General features: G+C 50.6%; 1 protein-coding gene across 1 annotated transcript; it reads left to right on the forward strand.

The window, feature by feature from the left end:
• Positions 1-1,617: 1,617 nt before the first annotated feature.
• Positions 1,618-14,694, forward strand: CATIP (ciliogenesis associated TTC17 interacting protein). The gene is made up of 10 exons (XM_007966264.3): positions 1,618-1,642; positions 1,813-1,905; positions 2,284-2,484; positions 2,787-2,842; positions 5,587-5,673; positions 8,824-8,991; positions 10,691-10,815; positions 13,124-13,200; positions 13,490-13,578; positions 13,784-14,694. Exons 1-10 carry the CDS (start codon positions 1,618-1,620, stop codon positions 14,024-14,026), a joined length of 1,164 nt encoding a protein of 387 aa, XP_007964455.1. The 3' UTR covers positions 14,027-14,694.
• The last annotated feature ends 1,205 nt before the right edge of the window (positions 14,695-15,899 follow it).

A 15,899-nucleotide genomic window follows, 5' to 3' on the forward strand; every position in this document is an offset into this window, starting at 1 on the left:
CCCTGTCCTGTGATCACGTGACTTGCTTCACCTTGTCAATCACTTAGAAGAGTCACCCTTCTTACCCTGCCCCCTTGTCTTGTATGCAATAAATATCAGCGCTCCCAGCCGTTCGGGGCCACTACCGGTCTCCAAGTCTTGATGGTAGTGGTCCCCCAGGCCCAGCTGTTTTCTCTTTATCTCTTTGTCGTGTGTCTTTATTTATTACAATCTCTCATCTCCACACACAGGGAGAACACCCGCTAAGCCCTGTAGGTCTGGACCCTACAGGTGGATCACTTGAGGTCAGGAGTTCAAGACCAGGCTGGCCAACATGGTGAAACCCTGTCTCTACTAAAAATACAAAAATTAGCTAGGTGTGGTTGCGGGTGCCTATAGTCCCAGTTACTTGGGAGACTGAGGCAAGAGAATCACTTGAACCTGGCAGGAAGAGGTTGCAGCTGAGATCATGCCACTGCATTCTAGCCTAGGTGACAGAGTGAGACTCCATCTCAAAAATAATTAAAAAACAAACAAACAAATAAATAAGAATAATAAAAATAAAAATACAAGAATTAGCCAGGCTTGGTGGCACACTCCTGTAGTTCCAGATACTCAGGAGGCTGAGGCAGGAGAATCACTTGAACTCAGGAGGCAGAGATCGCAGTGAGTCAAGGTGGTGCCACTGCACTCCAGGCTGGTGACAGAGCAAGACTTTGTCTTTAAAAAAAAAAAAAAAGTGCCTCACCAGGAGCAAGTTCAGTGGAAGAGTTTGCTATGATTGTCATTGTTGTTATCATTATTGTTACATGTACTAGAACTGTAACTTGCAGAGATATTCACGTAGCATCTAATTGGATTGTGTGCATGTGAGGCTCTGTCTGACTTTGGGTCATATCTTCTAAGGTCATTTTTTTTTTTTTTTGAGACAGATTACAGGCATGTGCCACCACTCCCTGGTAATTTTTTTATTTTTAGTAGAGATGGGTTTCACCATGTTGCCCAGGCTGGATCTCAAACTCCTGGCCTCAAGTGATCCACTCGCCTGGGACTCCTAAAGTGCTGGGATTGCAGGCATGAGCCACTTCGCCTGGCCTCTTCTAAGGTCATTCTAATGATTCATTTCTTCACTCTGCCTCTTAAGAATATCAAATGTGGGCCGGGCACAGTGGCTCACACCTGTAGTCCCAGCACTCTGGGAGGCTGAGGCAGTCAGATCACAAGCTCAGGAATTCAAGACCAGCCTGGCCAATATGGTGAAACCCTGTCTCTACTAAAAGTACAAAAATTAGCTGGGTGTGGTGGCACGCGCCTGTAGTTCTAGCTACTCAGGAGGCTGAGGCCTCAAGAAGAATTGCTTGAACCTGGGAGGCAGAGGTTGCAGTGAGCTGAGATTGCGCCACTGCACTCCAGCCTGGGTGACAGAGCGAGATTGCATCTCAAAAACAAAAACAAAAATATATCAAATGCTCCCTCTGCTGGACAACACCTCAAGCTTGTGCTGAGCCTCAAACCTGCAACGTCAGTTCCCTCCAAGGTCTAGGTGTAGTAAAGTGGGTTGATGGCCCTTTAAGAGGCACTAGCCAGCTCTGGTTGCCATGGAGACAGCTGGACACAGACCCGGTAGAGGCCCACAGCATGTCCTCCAAAGTTTACTCCACAGGTGGGAAGAGGACTGCTGGGGCTGGAGGCGGGGATCCTCTTCTTTCTCCCAATCCACCCTCGGGGTAGTCTTAGAGGATTCTGTTCTTGGGTGCTGGGGCTGGGACTGAGGTACCCTGCCCCTGCCCTTCTCCCCAGGGTCTGCCATCTTAGCCTCTCCTCCCTCTGTAGGCTCCAGAGCCAAGGACCACCAGCCCTCGGGTGTGGAGTGTCTGCCACTCCCAGAGGCCAACGCTGAAGCCATCGACTTCCTCAGCTCCCTCCGTGAGCTCAGACAGTGTTGGGGTTGGGGTTGCGGGAGGGGTGCAAGTCTGGAGAGGAGGGAAGAGAGAAGGTCCAGGCTCTCTCTCTCTCTCTCTCTCTCTCTCTCTCTCTCTCTCTCTCTCTCTCTCTCTTTCTTCCTCGATTCTCCTGGGACTCAGAAAAGGCCTGAGGCCTGTTTGCTGACATTCTTCAAGGGAAGGTCCCCCGGGGACATGGGGACTTGGGGCAGAAGTCTTCACCTGTCCGTGCCAGTGAGGAAGGCTGTGGGATGAGGAGGCAGCTGGGGACTGTGGGGACACTGGTGGTCACGGGGTCAGAGGATTGGATTGGGGCCCAGGAGCAGGGGCTTTATCTGTTCCCACGGGCCCCTCACCCCAGATGAAGAGGAGCTACAGATGCTGTTCTTCTCTGAGACGCTGGCCATGGTCTCAGACACTGGAGAGCCTCAGGGAGAGCTGACCATTGAGGTGCAGAGAGGGAAATACCAGGAAAAACTCGGCGTGCTGACATCCTGCCTTTTCGTGCATGCCTTCAGCAGAGGCTTCTTGGATAAAATGCTCTGCGGAAATTCCCTCCTGGGTAGCGTTCCTGCCGCCTGCTGCCTGTCACCCTCCCCTTCCTCCACCCCTGCCCTCCACCATTCCTAGAATCTTTTCTCAGGACCAAGCCCTTGGCTTTGCCTTGGACCAGGACAAGGCACAGGGTCAGGGAGGGACCAGTGAGTTCCTCATGGACTCGGGATGAGGGCAGCTCTTACCCATCCTGTAGTTTTTCTGGGACCATATTACACCTGGTCCTCCAGCCTGGGCCACCACCTTCCCTTCCTTCGGCCTCTGACCCACATCTCCTGTGACGTCAATGCCTGTGTCCCTGCACCCCAGGCTATCTCTCAGAGAAGCTGGAGCTCATGGAACAGCACAGCCAAGACTTCATCAAGGTACTTCCCAGGGCCCCAGCCTTGACCCAATCCAGGGGAGAGAAGAGAGATTTTGACTTAAAAAACAGCAGCAACAACAAACCAAAAAACCTATTTCATACACAGTGAAGCTGAAGAATAGCAGTCGTGTTATGATGCAATATAAAGCTCAAAAGCAATGCACTTCAGAACACCGATTTTAAAAGACGGGGGTGGGCTGGGCACAGTGGCTCACGCCTGTAATCCCAGCACTCTGGGAGGCAGAGGTGGGCAGATCACCCTGAGGTGAGGAGTTCGAGACCAGCCTGGCCAACATAGTGAAACCCCATCTCTACAAAAATTAGCCAGGCGTAGTGGCATGCGCCTGTAGTCCCAGCTACTCAGAAGGCTGAGGCAGGAGAATTGCTTGAACCCAGGAGGCGGAGGTTGCCGTGAGCTGAGATCGCGCCACTGCACTCCAGCCTGGGTGACAGAGCAAGACTCCATCTCAAGAAAAAAAATAAAAAAATGACAAGGGTGGGCCAGGCACAATGGCTCAAGCCTATAATCCCAGCACTTCGAGAGGCCAAGGTGGGAGGATCCCTTGAGCCCAGGAGTTTTAGCCCGGGCAACATGGCAACACCCACCAAAAATGTTTACAATTTTTGTACAAAAAATACAAAAAGTAGCGGCTGGGCGTGGTGGCTCATGCCTGTAATCCCAGCACTACGGGAGGCGGAGGCAGGCGGAACACGAGATCATGACCATCCTGGCCAACATGGTGAAACCCTGTCTCTACTAAAGTACAAAAAAAAATTAGCCAGGCGTGGTGGCACGCGCCTGTAGTCCCAGCTACTCAGGAGGCTGAGGCAAGAGAATTGCTTGAACCTGGGAGGCAGAGGTTGCTGTGAGCCGAGATCATTAGGCTGCACTCCAGCCTAGCGACAGAGTGAGTCTCCGTCGCAAAAAAAAAAAAAAAAAAAAATACAAAAAGTAGCTGGGTGTGGTGATGTGTGTCTGTAGTCTCAGCTACTTGGGAGACTGAGGTGGAAGGTTCAGTGGAGCCCAGGAGGTCGAGGTTGCAGCAAGCAGTGTGCGCACCACTGTACTCCAGCCTGGGTGACAGAACAACAACAACAACAAAAAGATGGAGGTTGTGCGCAATGGCTCATGCCTGTAATCCCAGCACTTTGGGAAGCTGAGGTGGGCAGATCACAGGAGGTCGGGAGTTCAAGACCAGCCTTACCAACATGGAGAAACCCTTTCTCTACCAAAAATACAAAATTAGCCAGGCACAGTGGCTCATGCCTGTAATCTCAACACTTTGGGAGGCCGAGGCAGGTGGATCACGAGGTCAGGAGTTCAAAACCAGCTTGGCCAAGATGGTGAAACCCCACCTCTACTAAAAAGGCAAAAAAAAATTATCCGGGCATGGTGGTGGGCACCTGTAATCCCAGCTACTTGGGAGGCCGAGACAGGAGAATTGCTTGAACCCAGGAAGTGAAGGTTGCAGTAAGCTGGGATGGCACCACTGCACTCCAGCCTGGGCAACAAGAGTGAAACTCTGACTCAAAAAAAAGATGGGAATGGTTTCTGTGGGAACGTTTTTAGACTCGAGTAGTTTCCAGTGTATAAACAGGTCATGTTCACATTCCACAAGTTAAGTAAGTGGCAGGGGCTGGGTGTGAGGGGCACAAAGCTGGGGGACTTGGAGGCCAGGTGCAACAGGCCCCCAGGGAAGGCTAGGCTCTGGGAAAGGCCAGCCCACCAGGCCTTCAGGGAGGCACTGGGCTCTCAGGCTGGAGGAGGACTGGTGTGGGCTGGGCTCAGAGTTTGGGTATCAGGAGAACTTATCAGTGGCAACCTGCTGTCCCTGCTCCTGGCCCACCCCCATCTTTTAAAACCAGTGTTCTGAAGTGCATTGTTTTGAACTTTATATTCATCATAACATGACTGCTATTCTTCAGCTCCACTGTGTATGAAAGGTATTTTTTGGGTTTTGTTGCAGCTGTTTTTTATTTTGTAATTTTTTATTATTATTATTATCATTATTATTATTATTGAGACAGAGTCTTGCTCTTATCACCCAGGCTGGAGTGCAGTGGTGCAATCTCAGCTCACTGCAACCTTCACCTTCTGGGTTCAAGCAATTCTCCTGCCTCAGCCTCCCAAGTAGCTGGGAATTACAGATGTGCACCACCATGCCTGGGTAATTTTTGTATTTTTAATAGACATAGGGTTTTGCCATGTTGGCCAGGCTGGTCTTGAACTCCTGACCTCAAGTGATCTGCCCACCTGGGTTTCCCAAAGTGCTGGGATTACAGGTATGAGCCACAACACCCGGCTCTGCTGCTTGTTTTTGTTTTGTTTTGTTTTATTTTTGAGATGGAGTCTCGCTCTGTTGCCCAGGCTGGAGTGTAGTGGCGTGATCTTGACTCACTGCAACTTCTGCCTCCCGGGTTCAAGCAATTCTCCTGCCTCAGCCTCCCGAGTAGCTGGGATTACAGGCATGTGCCACCATGCCCAGTTTAATTTTTGTATTTTTAGTAGACACGGGGTTTCACCATGTTAGCCAGGATGGTCTTGATCTCCTGACCTCATGATCTGCCCGCTTTGGCCTCCCACAGTGCTGGGATTACAGGCGTGAACCACCGCGCCTGACCCAGTTGCTGTTTTTTTAAGTCACAATCTTTAAACCTCAGTTTTCTCATTAATGGAGAAGGGTCAGGTGACCTCTGGGGAACCCAGGGAGTCCCTGATCCTCCCTGGCATGCTCTGGCCCTCAGTTCCTCATCCTCCCCATGGAACGGAAGATGAGTTTGCTGAAGCAAGATGATCAGCTGACTGTGACCAGAAGCATCAAGGAGGGTGAGGTAAGGATGAGAGGCAGATGGGAGTTGCACTCCACACTGTGAACCCAGAATATCTGAGACAGGTCCCAATCAATTTAGAGACTTTGTTTTGCCAAGGTTAAGGATGCATCCATGACACAGCCTCAGGAGGTCCTGAGAACATGTGCCCAAAGTGGTTGGGGCACAGCTTGTTTTTATTTTTGTTTGGTTTTTTTTTTTTTTTTTGAAACAGAGTTTCACTCTTGTTGCCCAGGCTGGAGTGCACTGGTGCCATCTCGGCTCACTGCAACCTCCGCCTACCAGGTTCAAGTGATTCTCCTGCCTCAGCCTCCCGAGTAGCTGGGATTACAGGTATGAGCCACCACGCCTGGCTAATTTTGTATTTTTAGTAGAGAGGGAGGTTTTCCATGTTGGCCAGGCTGGTCTCAAACTCCCCACCCCAGGTGATCCGCCCACCTTGGCCTCCCAAAGTGCTGGGATTACAGGCGGGAGCCACCACGCCCAGCCCACAGCTTGGTTTTATACATTTTAAGGACACATGAAACATCAATCAACACGTGTAAGATGTACATTGGTTCACCGGGTGCAGTGGTTCACGCCTGTAATCCCAGCACTTCGGGAGGCCGAGGTGGGCAGATCACGAGGTCAGGAGATCGAGACCATCCTGGCTGACATGGTGAAACCCCGTCTCTACTAAAAATACAAAAAAGTAGCCAGGTGTGGTGGCGGGTGCCTGTAGTCCCAGCTACTTGGGAGGCTGAGGCAGGAGAATGGCGTGAACCTGGGAGGCGGAGCTTGCAGTGAGCCGAGATCATGCCACTGCACTCCAGCCTGGGTGACAGAGCAAGACTCCATCTCAAAAAAAAAAAAAAAATGTACATCGGTTTGTTGGGAAAGGCAGGACAACTCGAGGCAGGGAGAGGGCTTCCAAGTTATAGGTAGATAAGAGACATGCTTTTAAGTTTCTGATTAGCCTTTCACTGAATACACAATTTACATGTGATGGGGGTAGAAAAGTAGTCACTTATGCTTTAGCCTGGCTTAGTGAAACAATAGAGCAGAGAAAGCCATCAGATATGCACTTACCCACGTGAGCAGAGGGATGACTTTGAGTTCTGTCTGTCCTTTGTCCACAAGCAATTTCCTTGTGGGCAAATAGTGAGGGAGGTATGTAGCTCTTTTTTTCTCTTAGTAGCTACCTTATTTAGGAATAAAATGGGAGGCAGCTTGGCCTGAAGCAGTTCCCAGCTTAACTTCCCTTTGGCTCAGTGATTTGGGGTCCCAAGATTTATTTTTCTTTCACAATGTCCTCTTCAGAACCCTGAGAAGGGACTAGATTAGATGAAACCAGGAGTCCATATCAGGGGAAACCCCACCCCCGATATTCAACGTGGGTTCTTTTCTATTTCCCTAAGCATTGGCTGGTCTGAGAAAGGGAAAGAGTACAAAAGAGATAAATTTTAAAGCTGGGTGTCTGGGGGAGACATCACATGTAGGCAGGTTCCGTGATGCTCCCTGAGCCATAAAGCCAGCAAGTTTTTATTAGTAATTTTCAAAAGGGGAGGAACTTACCAATAGGGTGTGGGTCACAGAGATCACATGCTTCACAAGGTAATAAAATATCACAAAGCAAATGGAGGCAGGGCGAAATCACAGGACCACAGGACGGGGTGAAATTAAAATTGCTAATTAAGTTACAGGCACACATTGTCATTGATAACATCTTATCAGGAGACAGGGTTTGAGAGCAGACAATTGGTCTGACCAAAATTTATTAGGTGGGAATTTCCTCATCCTAATAAGCCTGGGAGCGCTACAGGAGACCAGGGCTTACTTCATCCCTTTGTCTTCGACCATAAAAGACAGCTGCCCCCAAAGCGGTCATTTTAGGGGCCTACCCTCAGGGGCACGTTCTCTTTCTCAGGGATGTTCCTTGCTGAGAAAAAGAATTCAGCGATATTTCTCCTATTTGCTTTTGAAAGATGAGAAATATGGCTCTGTTCCGCCCGGCTCACCAGCAGTCAGAGTTTAAGGTTATCTCCCTTGTTCCCTGAACATTGCTGTTATCTTGTTCTTTTTTCAAGGTGCCCAGATTTCATATTATTCAAGCACACATGCTCTACAAACAATTTGTGCAGTTAACGCAATCATAACAGGGTCCTGAGGCGACATACATCCTCCTCAGCTTAAGAAGATGACAGGATTAAGAGATTAAAGTAAAGACAGGCATAGGAAATCACAAGGGTATTGATTGGGGAAGTGATAAGTGTCCATGAAATCTTCACAATTTATGCCCAGAGATTGCAGTAAAGACAGGCGTAAGAAATTATAAAAGTATTAATTTGGGGAATTAAAAATGTTCATGAAATCTTCACAATTTATGTTCTGCTGTGGCTTCAGCCGGTCCCTCTGTTCAGGGTCCCTGACTTCCCACAAGTCTGGACTGAGGATTCATTAAAAACCATATGCCCAGCTGAAAGCCAGGTGCACAGTGGCTCTCACCTGTAATTTCAGCACTTTGGGAGGCCGAGGCGGGCGGATCACTTGAGGTCAGGAGGTGGAGACCAGCATGGCCAATATGGTGAAGTCCTATCTCTCATAAAAACACAAAAATTAGCCAGGTGTAGTGTCATGCGCCTGTTATCCCAGCTACTCGGGAGGCTGACAGGAGAATCACTTGAACCCGGGAGCTGGAGGTTGCAGTGAGCCGAGATTGCACCACTTCACTCCAGTCCGGGCAACAGAGCAAGACCCTGTCTCAACAAAAAAAAAAAAAAAAAAAAAAGGCCAGGCACAGTGGCTCGCACCTGTAATCCCAGCACTTTAGGAGGCCAAAGCGGGCAGATCATCTCAGGTCAGGAGTTCGAGACCAGCCTGGCCAACATGGTGAAACCCAGTCTCTACTAAAATTACAAAAATTAGTCAGGCATGGTGGCCTGTAATCCCAGCTAGTTGAGAGGCTGAGGCAGAAGATCGTTTGAACCCAGGAGGCGGAGGTTACAGTGAGCTGAGACCATTCCATTGTACTCCAGCCTAGGTGACAAAAAGCAAAACTCCATCTAAAAACAAAACAAACAAACAAAAAACATATGCCCATCACCCGGCTTGCCCACCCTTTGTCCCCTGCCCCTTCCTGGTTCCAGGTCCCTGACCCAGATCTGTTCTGAACAGGAAGTGAAGACTGGAGTGACTTCTTTCCCGTGGAGCTCAATCAAGGGCTTCGTCTCAGAGGCTGCCAACCTGGTGCTGCTCAGGGTGATGGCCTGGCGGCGGATGGTGCCCAGCAACGGCCGCTTCCTGGCCTTGGACACCGAGGGCAAACTCTGCTATTTGACCTATGTGAGGGGTCTCCCTGGGCAGGGGACTTGGCTTGGGAGCAAACTAGAAAGGGATTGAAAAGCACTGAGATCGGGAACAGCTGTGGAGTAGAAAAGGGAGGCAGGTGGGGAGAAAACAGCATAGGTGGGAATGGGGCTTTCAAGGGCAGGAAAGCATGTTTGGGAGTGTGGGGCAGATGAATTGAGAGCGACTGAGAGGTGGGAACAGTTCAGAGAAGCAACCCTTCCGCACAGAAGTCAGTCCAGGAAAAATAAATACAGTGCAGGGCTGATTTAAAAAATACATCATTTTTGCCAGGCACAGTGACTCATGCCTGTAATCCTAGCACTTTGGGAGGCAAAGGTGGGCAGATCACTTGAAGTTAGGAGGTCAAGATCAGCCTGGCCAATATGGTGAAACCCTGTCTCTACTAAAAATTCAAAAATTAGCTGGGCATAGTGGTGGGCGCCTATAATCCCAGCTACTCGGGAGGCTGAGGCAGGAGAATCATCACTTGAACCCAGGAGGCAAAGGTTGCAGTGAGGCGAGATGGCACAACTGCACTCCAGCCTGGGCAACAGAGGGAGACTCTGTCTCAAAAAAATCAATAAATAAAAATAAATCATTTTTTAACTTTAGGAAGTATAATTGTCCAATTTTACTGAAATATTCCTTTATTATTTCATTTGTTTGCTTGTTTGTTTGAGACGGAGTCTCGCTCTGTTGCCAGGCTGGAGCGCAGTGGCGCAGTCTTGGCTCACTGCAACCTCCGCCTCCTGACTTCAAGCTATTTTCCTGCCTCAGTCTCCCAAGTAGCTGGGAATACAGACATGTGCCACCACACCTGGCTAATTTTTGTATTTTTAGTAGAGATGGGGTTTCACCATGTTGGCCAGGCTGGTCTTGAACTCCTGACCTTGTGATCTGCCTGCCTCAGCCTCCCAGAGTGCTAGGATTACAGGCGTGAGCCACTGTGCCCGGCCCTTCCTTTATTATTTCTTAACCCCAGAGGGTGTTCCGTTTCTGTTTTATTTTTTCTTTTTAACTAAAATTTCATGATCGCATGCCTAGGACTTGCTGCAATAGGTGATTTTAGAGCCGTGTCACTGAACACACAATTTCCAGTGAGACACTTTGGGGGCTGATTTGTGTTTCTTTGACCATCTTTGTAAATTACATTCCAGGCTTGTCTACCAAAACACCCCAAGCAGCAATGCATTTGACATGAACAAGCACAATCCATTCCCCTCCGTGTTCTTTGAAACATGTGTTTAACATTAGCACTTTTCTCTCCATAGCCGCAGCTATAACAGGGGTTTAAGTTTTAATTACAACAGGGACAGCCTGCCAGCAGCAGCACAGGTCTGAGGTGGCCACAAATCTGGTCTCACACCTCTGAGCCTCACTTTACCTCCACCCACTGGCCCTAGTAGCTCATCCTCCCTCTCCACTCCCACACCCCTCCCCATACTGCTTCTCATCCCTGTAACAGAATTTGCCAACTAGAAGCACTTAGTCAGCGAGATGACATGGGAAGGGTCAGGGCACGGGCAACCTGGAGCTAGCTCCCTGTGAGGGGTCGCCAACTGAGCTTGGAGGTTTGGAGATGCAACCTCAAATGTTGGGAGGTTGTTATGAGATACAGAAAAGGCTGAGATGATGGGGAGCCCTTGGCGGGCATCCACCTTACCTCCCACCCCCCAATTTTGGCTGTTGCCAGCAAGACCTGGGCTTCCAGACCATCCAGGTAGACCATCAGCAAGTCAAAGTCTTCATCGTGGAGCAGACTGTCCACTCAGAGGAGGGCATTCCCATGTCCTGCCAGTACTACCTGCTCTCCGATGGGTGAGCTGCTGATGGTGGGCCCAGAGGGGTGGTGCTGAGCTTGTAGGTGCTCAAGGAGACCAGCTGCTTCTGGGGATAGCACCAGGAAGAGCTGGCATTGAGATAGGAGTGTCCCTCCGCTTTATCCGTATCATTCACTCTTTCTTCATTTATTTGCTCATCCTCTTAACCCTCACAGTGCCTCCCAAACTTCACTGCACACCACAGGCCTGAGGTGTAACTAGTGATCCACCACTGCATAAGGGGTAATATTGAAAACCACCAAGGTTTGAATGACTGCACACCTGATGAAATCACTGTGCTGGAAGAGTTGCCTGTGGCAGGCTGCCATGCAGTCTCCAGCAAAGCACTGGCTTCAAATCATAAGAAAATTCAGGGCCAGGAGTGGTGGCTCACGCCTGTAATCCCAGCACTTTGGGAGGCCGAGGCGGGCGGATCACAAGGTCAGGAGATTGAGACCATCCTGGCTAACACGGTGAAACCCCGTCTCTACTAAAAATACAAAAAATTAGCCAGGCATGGTGGCGGGCACCTGTAGTCCCAGCTACTCGGGAGGCTGAGGCAGGAGAATGGTGTGAACCCAGGAGTCAGAGCTTGCAGTGAGCTGAGATCATGCCACTGCACTCCAGCCTAGGGGACAGCAAAGAAAATGCAGGTGGAAGAAAGAGGTTTTTTGTTTCTTTTTGAGATAAGAGTCCAGCCGAGTTTATTTCTTAAAAATTCAGAATAGGTATTGACATGACCGCTACACTGGGGAAAAGGTAATCAAAACATTGTTGGCATTATCTCATAACTTAGTATGTTTTTGGTTTTGGTGCGCTCATAGCCCACTGCAGCCTCCAACTCCTGGGCTCAAGCAATCCCCTGCTTCAGCCTTCCTAGTAGCTGCGACTACAGGTATGCACCACAGCTCCAGGCCAACCTTTCTATTTTGAATGCCACATAGCAGGAGATTCCATAATTTTTCTTTTCTTTCTTTCTTTATCTGTCTCTCTCTCCTTCCTTCCTTCCTTCCCTTCTTCCCTCCCTTCCTCCCTCCCTCCTTCCTTCCTTCTTTCCTCCCCTCCTTCCCTCCCTTCCTCCTTCCTTCCTTCCTCTCTCCGTCTCTGTTTCTTGATGGAGTCTCGCTCTGTTGCCTAGACTGGAATGCCATGGCATGATCTTAGCTAACTGCAACCTCTGCCTTCCAGGTTCAAGTGATCCCCTTGCTTCAGCCTCCCAAGTCGCTGGGACTACAGGTGCCTGCCACCATGCCTGGCTAATTTTTGTATTTTTAGTAGAAACGGGGTTTCACCATGTTGGCCAGGCTGGTCTCGAACACCTGACCTCAAGTGATCCACTCATCTTGGCCTCCTAAAGTGCTGGAATTACAGGCATGAGCCACTGCAACAAGCATAAGCCACTGTGACAGGCCTCTTTCTCTTTTTGAGACAGTCTTGCTCTGTTGCCCAGACTGGAGTACAGTGATGCAATCTTGGTTCACTACAACCTCCACCTCCCAGGTTCAAGTGATTCTCATGCCTTAGCCACCAAAATAGCTGTGATTACAGGCGCCTGCCATGTCTGCCCGGTTTTTTGTATTTTTAGTACAGACGGCATTTCGCTATGTTGGCCAGGATGGTCTCAAACTCCTGACCTCAACTGATCCACCCATATCAGCCTCCCAAAGTGCTAGGATTACAGGCATGAGCCATCGTGCCTGGCCAAGAGGCTCCAGGATTTACTAGTGCTGTACCTCTAAAGATCCTTTTTGTTTGTTTTTTAAACGGGGAGCCTAATACTTGCCAAGCCCTGTGTGTTATGTGCAGATCCAGAAATGACCATCACCCAGGAACTCAAAAAACGAGAGAGGGAGGCAGAAGTAAAGAGGCCCAGGACAGGTCTCTCGAGGGGCACTGTCATGTATGAGTCAGCTTAGGCTGCCGTAACAAAATACCACAGGCTGGGTGGCTTCAAGAGAAACGTATTTGCAGGAAGGCTGGAAGTCCAAGATCATGGTGCCATCAGGGTTGCTTTCTGGTGAGGGCTCTCTTCCTAGCTTGCAGATGGCTGCCTTCTCAATGTATCTTCACATGGCCTTTCTTCTGTGCATGAGTGAAGAGAAAGCTCTCTGGCATCTCTTCCTTTTCTTATAAGAGGACCAATCCTATCTGATTAGGGCCCCACCCTTATGACTGCATGTAACATAATGACCTCCCCAAAGGCCCTACCTCCAAATACCACCACACTGGGGGGTTAGAACAACAATTCAGTCCATAGCAGGCTGCCTGGGAAGATTCTCACTCTCACATGTTGTGTTGCACTCCAGGCACCTGGCCAAGAGAACACAGGTGGGCTCCCCAGGATGCTGCATCATCACCAAGATGCCCATCTTGAGGGAAGAGGGTGAGTGAAGCCCAGGCCTTGGGCAGCCAGGGAGAGTGAAGAGGAGTGGGGAAACCTGGGCCTTCCAGGATGCAGGGGGCTCAGCTGGAGAACATCTGCCCTCCAGCCCGACCCCAAGCAGTAAGAGGAGGATCTTTCTTACTGGAAGTCCCTTCCTGCAACTCTGCCCATGTGTGCAGAATCCTGGGGTTTCACCTGAGCCTTCTGTTTGGGTGTTCTCGGGATCCCGCTGTGTATCCAGGGAAGGTTCTGGGGTGGGGACGCCCAGCCTTCTTTGTTCCCCACCCAGATGAGATTGAGCCACGCCCAGTGTTTGAGAAGAAGCCCCCGGTGTGGGAGGAGGATATGGAGCTCTATTCGAAGTTCCTGGACCGTAAGGTGAGGGGAGGCTCCACCAGCCTGGGGTTCCCATTCCCCCATGGGCCTTAAATTCATTACTGATCTCTCTGCCCCTGATTGAAATGCACACCCATAGGGGCTAGAAGTCTCCAGTGCCCCTTAGCTCTCCTTGGAGCGAGTGGGTGGGGGCTTCTGGGGCGCGGGGATCCCGTCCGGCTGAGGCTCGGGCTCTGTCCCCCGCCAGGAGGAGCTCCGGCTCGGCCACGCCAGCTATCTGCGGCAGCACCCCGAAGCCCACGCGCTGATCTCCGACTTCCTGCTCTTCCTGCTGCTGCGGCAGCCGGAGGACGTGGTCACCTTCGCCGCCGAGTTCTTCGGCCCCTTCGACCCGCGGCGTCCGTCGTCACCGGCCTTGGGCTCCTCCCACCGGCCCAACCCTTTCCGCTCCCTGGAGCCGGAGGGAGACGCCCGCTCCGGGGCGGGCTAGGCTGGGCCCAGGCCGGGACAGGGCAGGAAACCAGGAGTCGGGCTGGGACGCGGGCGGGACGCGCCGGGGCGGGGGCGCTTTCCGGGCTGTGGTTTTGGGGGAATAAACGGGGCCCTCCCGCGGCTCTGTAGCGCCCGCCGACAGCTTCCCTGGCTAGCGTCTCGTGTCTCGGGCTAGAAATAGGAACCATTACCGTTGTACCTCGAGCGGATTTCAGATGCTGTTTTCTTGGTTATCTCCATTCTGCAGATAAGAACACAGAGGCACACGAAAGTTTAACTTTTGGAGTTGGCAGGTGGGGAGGCAGAATTTGAACCTGAACGTTGGACTTGAAAGCCCACACTCGGCCAGGCGCGGTGGCTTAAACATGTATTCCCAGCACTTTGCGAGGCCGAGGCGGGCGGATCACCAGGTCAGGAGATCGAGACCAGCCTGGGCAACATGGTGAAACCCCATCTTTACTAAAAATACAAAAAATAGTCGGGCGTGGTGGCGCGCGCCTGTAATCCCAGCTACTCAGGAGGCTGAGGCAGGAGGATCGCTTGAACCCGGGAGGCGGAGGTTGCAGTGAGCCGAGATCGCACCATTGCACTCCAGCCTGGGCGACAGAGCGAGACTCCGTCTCAAAAAAAAAAGAAAAAAGAAAAAAGAAAAAGAAAAAGCCCACATGCTTACTAGGTTAGCACGGAGGGGCGGGGCGCCTGGCACTCAGATCTTACCGTCCGGGTCGCCGCAGAGCATAATTGCCCAACCCACCGCCCAAAGAAAAAGAACATGCGGCGGGGACTGGGGAGGGAGGAGGGCCGACGCAGAGCACCGCTGGCTTAGCTCAAAACCCCTGAAATCTCGCAAACGCAGCTAGCACTCATGCTCAGCTCCTCCTAGTTCCCACTGACACACAGGGACCCCCAAACTCCGGAGGTGGGGGGTCCAAGAGTAAAAATAATGGGCAGATGATCGTCACATCCTCTGGGCTCATCGTGGAACGTCAGTGCTGGCCAGTGGCTTCTGTCCGGATGCTCAGTAGCAAACTTTAGGCAAGCTCCCCTGAGGAAGTGGTGGGGGTACAGGCTCCCTCCCTCCCCTGTTCGTTCATCAGACCTGCTGGTGCAGACCCCAGAGACACTTTGCTCTCTAGTGGACAGTATGACCAGACACCTACAAGGCTGGGTGGGATCCGGGGCGGGGGAGGACCCGAGAATCACGGAAAAAAGGCTTCATGGAGGACCATCACTTGAGTTGAGCCTTGAAGATTTAAAAAAATATATCTCTTATTGTCTCTCTCCCTTATTTCAAAAGAAATACATGTTCATAAGATAAAACTTGGGAACGGGAGATAAACCAAAAGAAGAGAACGAAATCATTTTAATCTCTCTGCCTAGAAGCACCTGCTCAAAGTTTCGGCAAAAATCTCCTCTACTCTCCTATGCATAAAAGCAGCTGATGTTTGTTCAGTGCTCACTCTGTCAAGCCCTTTTCTAGACTGTTTGATCTGGTCTTTATAATTCAGGGGACTTTATTTATTTATTTTTGACTGGGTCTTGCTCTGTCACCCAGACTGAAGTGCTGTGGCACAATCACTGCTCACTGCAGCCTTGACTTCCTGAGCTCAAGGGATCCTTCCACCTCAGCCTGAGTGGCTGAGACTGCAGGCTTGCACCACCATACTGGGCTAAATTTTTTTTTTCTTTTTTTTAAGAGATGAGGGTCTCACTATGTTGCTCAGGCTGGTCTCAAACTCCTAGCCTCAACTGACTCTTCCACCTTGGTCCCCCAAAGTTCTGGGATTACAGGCATGAACCACTGCATCCAGCCTCAACTCAATTTCTTTTTCCTTTCTTTCTTTTTTTTTTTTTTTTTTTTTTGAGACGGA

This window comes from Chlorocebus sabaeus, chromosome 10, assembly GCF_047675955.1.
Source record: "Chlorocebus sabaeus isolate Y175 chromosome 10, mChlSab1.0.hap1, whole genome shotgun sequence".
Lineage (NCBI taxonomy): Eukaryota > Metazoa > Chordata > Mammalia > Primates > Cercopithecidae > Chlorocebus > Chlorocebus sabaeus.